Source organism: Embiotoca jacksoni, unplaced genomic scaffold, assembly GCF_022577435.1.
Source record: "Embiotoca jacksoni isolate LCO1_2020_lvr unplaced genomic scaffold, fEmbJac1.0.p SCAF_63, whole genome shotgun sequence".
NCBI lineage: Eukaryota > Metazoa > Chordata > Actinopteri > Embiotocidae > Embiotoca > Embiotoca jacksoni.
The window spans coordinates 512,501-520,000 of NW_027185418.1; the positions used below are offsets into that span (position 1 = coordinate 512,501).

The 7,500-nt window shown below is 42.0% G+C and overlaps 1 protein-coding gene across 2 annotated transcripts in view; it reads right to left on the minus strand.

The window, feature by feature from the left end:
* Positions 1 to 7,500, minus strand: part of bbs9 (Bardet-Biedl syndrome 9) — a 164,277-nt gene that overhangs the window by 141,407 nt on the left and 15,370 nt on the right. For both annotated transcript variants that reach the window (XM_069174989.1, XM_069174987.1), the window contains 3 exons: positions 4,910 to 4,994; positions 4,434 to 4,617; positions 77 to 206 (listed from right to left, as the gene is read on the minus strand). In XM_069174989.1, the coding sequence (XP_069031090.1) occupies positions 77 to 206; positions 4,434 to 4,617; positions 4,910 to 4,994 (399 nt within the window). The remainder of the gene's footprint in view (positions 1 to 76; positions 207 to 4,433; positions 4,618 to 4,909; positions 4,995 to 7,500) is intronic.

A 7,500-nucleotide genomic window follows, 5' to 3' on the forward strand; every position in this document is an offset into this window, starting at 1 on the left:
GTAAGCGCCTTCCTGTCTTCACGGCGAGGAAACGGTAACATCAGATGTCTCGTTTTGCCGGGAGGTTTGTACTCACGGGAAGTTGGCAAGACGAACAGCCACGGGCACAAAGGGGAGCTGGGCTGCCCACTTCAGAGTCACATCCTGGTAAACCAGCAGCATGTTGGTGTGGTTACCTAGCAACAGGTTTGTGGTGCCATCTGTCACTACGGATGAAAACCAGAAAAAAAAAAAAAAAAAAAAAAAAGGAGGAGGTCAGAAAGGAGAACAGAGCTGATGTTACATTTTACACATGATATTCGATGTTCTCATGCAAAGCAAAAAGCAACAACAACAACAACAACAACAAAAGTGCATTCTGCCATTAGGATGAAAGCCTGGCTTATAGAGAGATTAGACGGACCCTGGACCTGATTGGGATAATAGCACGCCAAGTTCAGACTCCACATTGTCTTTTTGACATTTTTCCAACAACTTTGCTGTGATGATTCATGTTTGTGTCCCCGCGGCTACAAAACCAGGCCCGAGTTCCATAGCGGCACAGATTTAAGGGATTTGTCCCTGATTTTTAGTTTTGGAAAAACAGTAGCACACTTTCACAAATCCTACGACCACGGGGGACAGAAATAATAAAATACCCGTGATGGGTGGCGCTGCCCTTTTCAAAATGGAGTACGACTAGTTCTCTCCTGGGATGAAAAAAAAAAAAATAATTTCTCTACATTTCACATCTGGTTTACGTGCCGAAATTTTGTCTTCGAGATCTTTCAAGGTCAGCTTTTTCTAGGTGTGTATACAACTGAAGTTACACACACACACTTTCTCTTGTGACTCATGGCAAGAAACGCTAAATTTAAATTATGTTTTACTGCTTATGTTCCTCACACACACACACACACACACACACACACACACACACACACACACACACAATTGTCCAGTCAGTCCCACCGATGGTGCGGTTGCCACCTAGAGAGATCTGAGGTGACGGCCACACACAAAACAAACACGCCTCGCTCACGCAGTCGAGGGCAGGAGTTGTAATGTAGCGACGGCGGTCAGCAGGGTGGTACGGTGCAAGGGGTCAAAATGACAGAGTGTGCGTTGTGGGCCACATCAAAGCAAAAAAAAAACAAAAAAAAAAAAAAACACACACCTTATATCTCGGCATCAGCCTTATAATTACCACCTATTTATATTAAAAAAAAAGAAGGAAAAAAAAAAAAAAAGAGTCCAATCTATGTACTGCCTTCGTTTTCAAGCTGAGCATCTCTCCTCGACTTCGCCTCCTTTTCGTCCTTTTTATTTATTCTTCTCCGTTCTTTTCTCGACATCCCCTTCTTTTCTTTCTCTGCTCTTTTGCATCGTCTTTTTCCGCACTCTTTCCTCCATCTTTATTGTGCGTCTTTCTAACTATGTGCCACGAAATTCCTATTAATCAAACCATCCACTGACCCTGACTTAATCTACAGGAATCTGCCACCCGTGTCTTTTCACCATCACTTCTTTTTGAGTTGGATGTCAGGTACTTGAATGTATATTATATCATATTTGATAGAATATTATTACTACTCGCATATATATTTTATATATATTGCTTGTGTGTGTATTTATAACATTGTTTTGTAGTTAGTTTTTTTTACGTTTCCAAAAGTTGTTTTTATTATGCTATTCTTTTCTTATTGCATGTGTATTTGTAATTTTTTTTTTTTTTTTTTTTTTTTTTTTATCTATCTTTCGTGACAACTACACTTCCCCACCGCAGGATTAATAAAGTCTTATCGTTTCTTAGTCACGTTCCTATCGTTTTTGCATCCTTGTATGGTTTGCAGGCAGGAGCCGAGCTGCGGTCGGGGGTGTTTCTGAGCAGTCAAGACAGTTTATGACAAAAGAAAGGAGTGGACACGTAGAGGGAGGTAGGCCGAGAGGCTGAGGGCATCGCTCCAGCAGACGCAGCTGTGAGGCCGAGAGCCAGAAGGAAAGCATTAGGAAATGCTGGACATATCGCTGTTGTCTACCCTGCACAGTCTCAGCTAGGAAGGCTCTGTAGAAAACCCACTGCTGTAGACGGCCCGGCAAACAAATACAGGAGCCCCGACGGAACAACGGGTGGCAGCTCCGACGGTGTCACTAAACATCAGCCTCGTGACTAAACAAAAGGACTCGAGACTGGACTGTTTGTTTGGTGTCGAGAGTTAAGATTATTGCTGCAGCGGCGGCGGCGGCGGCAGCAGCAGCAGCAGCAGGCTCCTGGGAGCTGTCATCCTCCAGCCATCTGGGAATTTTTATGCGGTTTTGATTGTTGACAGGAATCATGTCGCAATAAAAGCTGCTTTTGTTGCGCTGGCAGTTCGCAGTATTGAATTCATAGACGATTTCCAAGAGCAATTTGAATAATCTAAATAACGTCTGGAACAGATAGCGCAGGGCACTTTGAAAGCCGAGATATTTTAATTCCAAAATTGAAAACAGATACAGGCAGAAAGCTCTTGGCCATCCTCGCAATCCCGCCGTAAATCCACCCTCCTGGATCTTTCCTCCATCCTATTTTTTTTTTTTTTTTTCATTTACATCCTCTTTTGACTTTTTCTTTCCATCTGTCTGTGTTTTTCTTCTTTTTTTTTTTTGTTAAATCAAGTGTATTGCACTCAACAAAAAAAAACATGTTTTTACAGTATATTGTTGTACCAGACAGAAACACTTTTGTTGCTGTAAAGGACGCGTGAAATATCACATTAGAGCTTTTGTCTCTTGCTGTAAAGATAAATTGAGAAAACAGAAGCAAAGAAAATGATCTGATCCTACATTGCCGTTGTAAACACCCTTGACCAATTAAAAAGACTTACTTAATCTAAGAAGATTTTATACAAATGAATAAAATGGGTTTCTGAAACATAAACCGGAGCAACCAGAGTAACTCTCTTTAAACGGATGCACGACCGTGCAGATTAAAGACCGTTCCACTCGGTTTAGCACCAAAACTAATAAAATCACATCTGTGCGTTAGTATGCAGTATAAATAAAAAAAATGTATATAAAAAAATATATATATATATGTATATATATATATCGCTGTACCAGCGAGGCAATAAACAGACACAGAGACGAGATGGTGTACGTAGTGGAGGATTTTGCAGCTAAAGAGCCGATACTTCACTGTGCGGTTGGTGGAGACCAAAAATAAGAGTTGAAAGCAGATTAAATATTGGATTTACACAATAAACTCCAAATCCAACTGTTTGCTAACACATTTGCCAGATCAACTTAAAAAGTGGCATTATGTCAACGCTTTAATGTTTTAAAAACGTCTTTTTTAAAAAAAAATAATTGTTTGTTTTTATTAGTTCGGTTTAGCCAAACCCATAAAGGAGCATCGATTCTCTGCAGCAGTCTCTCCGAATACCAATAAATAACCAGTCACAGACGTACGTAGTATTCAACTGGACGGCGATGATATATCGCCCGTATCACACATCCGTTCAGCTCGCGCTGCACGTTTACGTCCGACAGAGTGTTCAGCAGTCTGCTCAGTTTTGCTTCGATGCGTGTAGCAGAGCCGCTCCGTTTATTCCATCCTATTCTGCCAAAAGCAGCTTCCTGCACAGCCGGTCAGGTGGCAGCGAGCCACGAGCACAAAACGCTTTGTTTTTATGGATTTCATTCACGTATTTTCAGACGTCTTGGTTTTGGCAGGTGCAGCGATGCGTACGAGGTTTTGTGATTCTGCCCTGTTCTTCGCTCCAGGCTGAACACATCTGAACTTTGCCAGTGCTGCAGTGGCCAAATATGAAAGCTAGCTGCGCCTCAAAGGATTTGAATGTCCAGTCCAGCCATTCGAACATACTAAGAGCAATAACACGTTTTATTGCCCATTTTTATTTTCCTTTCTATTCCCGGTGACTCCGGATTAGTGGTCAAATGTGAAGGGGTGAGAAGTGTAAGCTTTCTATTTGAGAGCGATCTAACATGCCCCGTGACCTTTGAACTCTGTGATGTGATGTAACCATTTGAAGTATGCGTGTACAGGAAGAAAACATTCTCCGAACCTAAACACCACGTTTGAGGATATATTCTAAGTTGAACTATAACGCATTCACTTTGTTTCTGCTGCATGATATATATTTTTTTTTTTTTAAGAAACAGGATTGGCATTTCATTTCCACTTTAAAACTCAACAACCAATGTTTCCCATTACTTCTCACTTTTAATCCAAATTCAACCCTTGCTCTCACACACCTGATCCGATTAAGGGCCCGTTCCAAACGGTATCCACGGTATAAGTGTTAAGTCCTTAAGTGGATCAGGTGTTCGGCAGCAGAGCTGAAAACAATCTTACAGGACCGGACTAACTTCAGGTCTCGTAAAAGGTGAAATACCCCTTCAGTCGCTGCGCTAATTGAGCCTCGTGCTAAAAGTCCAGCGTCCCGGTTTACCTGAGGCGTAGGGCAAGAAGCAGCTGGGGTTGAACTCCAGCTTCTTCATGAAGCGGATCTGTCCGTTGTCCCGGAGACAGTAGAGGTTCCTCTCGCCCAGGATGAAGATGGAGGAGGAGGAGTGGGAGAAGGAGCCGACGGTGAGGTCCAGGGCATGTTCTCCGAGGACAAACGTCCAGTCGGGCTGGAAGAGAACACGAACACAGAGAGTTGCGGTCACACTACCGTCGTTTCTTTATTTAAAAAAAAAAAAAAAAAAAAAAAAAAAACAAGCATGACATAAACGATAAGCAACGTCGAGCGCGATCTGAACGGGCTTAAACAGAACGGGGCAAAGTCCCTGAAATCATTCTGTATTTGATATTCCCTTTTTTAAAAGAGGAAGAAATCCCATTTAAGCTTTACAAATGCGTGTGTCGGCGTTCGTAGATCTTCAGATATTACATATATTGTACATATTTGTGTCGGAGACTCACCGTCAGCCTCTTGCCTCCAGTCTTGAGGGGCAGGTCGGGATCCTGTCGACTCTCCGCCTCCGTAGCCACGGACAGAGTCTCGTACCTGAGAGTCGCACAGACACAAGTACAAACACACTAAGTATCACGTTCAACTTTGTTTGTTGAGGGTTGTTTGTTGTCTGTTTTATAATGTTGGTTGCCGAGATGTGTTTTGTAAATACAGCATATACAAATCAACTAATTCCAAATCTATGACTAAAATATTCAGTCAAAAAACTCAAATGTACAAATCTGGAGAACCATTACCATCTTGCTTTTTCATTTTTAGTTCCTTCCTATATTCAGTTTTCTTTACCTTTTTCTTTTCAGCGACATTTAACATGAACAAAACACACAATTAGTTACTCATATTTAGACTACAGGCAATAAAACGTCTTGCTTAAGGACACGTTGCATTGTGCAGGCAGTCTCTCTCGTCAAGTATTCCCATTAGATATTCCCCATTCAGTCTAAAAACTCTAATTAAGAGACTAGAAAAACTGGAACAAAACCAGTCATTTTTCACAGGGAATTTCAGTCCTTCAGGCCAGAGCGGAAATCCTAGTACACGCCAAAATGAAGTCAAACGCTGTAGAACATGTTCAAAATGAAGAAAACCCCGCTAGCATCGTATTCCTCTTCCACTTTCGCAGCTTCTGTCAGGTCAGTCAACACGCCGCTGACCCGCCTCTCCCCGGAACTGCGGTCTATCAGTTTTAATCAGTGAGCTGTTGGCAACTGGCTGAGGATAAAGTGCTCGGACTGATCTGTGGTCAGTTGATTTTGGCATTTGCAGCATCAGGCATTTTCCAGTAAAAAGTTGGCAGTCGAAGAAGCTTGGCGGGAATCTATCCCTCCTTCTTCTGACACCTGGACGGATGAACACAGAGCTCCCGGACCCGACTCGGCCCGACTCCGAACCGCAGACCAAACACTAAATGAACTGCTGATTTATTCACTCCGTTTTCTCACCCTGTGTTGCATGTTTGGACCACAAAACTGTTGTTAATCAAAGCAGACGGGCCTGAAGTCCACCTTAAATTGTGTTGGAACCATAATCCAATATGGCTGCCACTTTATGGGCACCGCCAGCGATTCTAGCGCTGCGACCGGCTCCTCTATTTTCCTTTGTGCATTCCATTGTGGCACAATAATATACATCAACAGGACATTTAAATACGAAGCATTTTTACAACGTACACTGACGTTTTAGCCACGCATGCAACTTTAGAGCAGGAAACATCAGCTGGTCACAAGTACTTTGATTCAGACTGTTTCACACATTTGGGATTTCAGAGACGATGAGCCCTGAGGACTTTGGTGATTTAAGAGGTTGTGAATATCTGGCAATAACATGCGTCCTGAATAACAAGTGGTCAGCTGAAAGTACAGGTGTGAACGCACCCAGGACGCACTGAGGACCATCACCTGATCCGCTCAGACCACATTCGTCGATCCGACACGCATAAAACCACATGCAGTGTGAACCCAAATGTGCCACATCGAAAGGCCACATACTCACATGATGTGCTCTAAATGAGCAATAGAAAATAAATGCAGCTCTCGATGCCACGTTCCTATGTTCCTATCTGACCTGGTGCTTCCACTTGTTACTGTCACGTTACAACACATTCGTGAGTTTAATTTTTTTTTTTTTTTTTTTCCTCAGCTTAAACAGTTCTTACACCTGAATATCTATGCTGGCCCTACTTTTATTTATTCATTTTCTTGACAAAAAAAAAAGATCCTGTGTGATTTTGCCGAACGCAGCTGAACTGCACAGAAAGCGTGAGATATTTACCAGCAAACTTGCGGCTGTAAATCAGCTGTTTGCAGAATTTAAACAGCTGTGTGTGAGACTTGTTTCGCCAAAAGCTCCTCTGGGATTAGTTTTTTTTTTTTCCTTTTAGTTCTTGTCTAATTTGTGACACACATCATCCCTTGACTGTGGAAGAGCCACTGCCCCTACATACAGTTCCCTTCGCCACCACAGCGCCATGTTAAACCCACTTGAATAAAAAAAAAAAAAAAAAAAAAAAAAAAAAAAAAAAAAAACATCAGGTCTTGACGGTTCAGGTTGTCAATTACAGCACTTTTGTAATATATAGCGTATTTTTCAAATGAGGCTGCAGTGAGTCATTTTGTTAAATTCGTGTTGCTTCAACTGCCCTCCTTCCATTTTTAGACATGTTCATGTGCTTATTTAATATTTACTACATTGATGTGATGTACGTGTTCGTTTGCATATCGGAGCGAGGAAGTGAGATCAGATCACAAATGATCGCAAGTGCACCTGTGATCGTAATGCCAAATGTACTAAGGGCCTGAGTTTAGTCTACAACCAAATACCTGCATAACAAATAACATTCCCACTATAGCCTCGACTGGGCTTTGGGTTTAATTCTAATTGGCAAATGTTAGCATGCTTGTTAGCAAATTACATCAAGATGGTGGACATGGTAAACATTAGTATGTTAGCGTGAGAATTTCAGAATGCGACCGCAAAAGAGCCACTGAATGGGATGTATATCCTGTTTTTTTTGTTTTTTGTTAGCATCCTTAATTTTGGC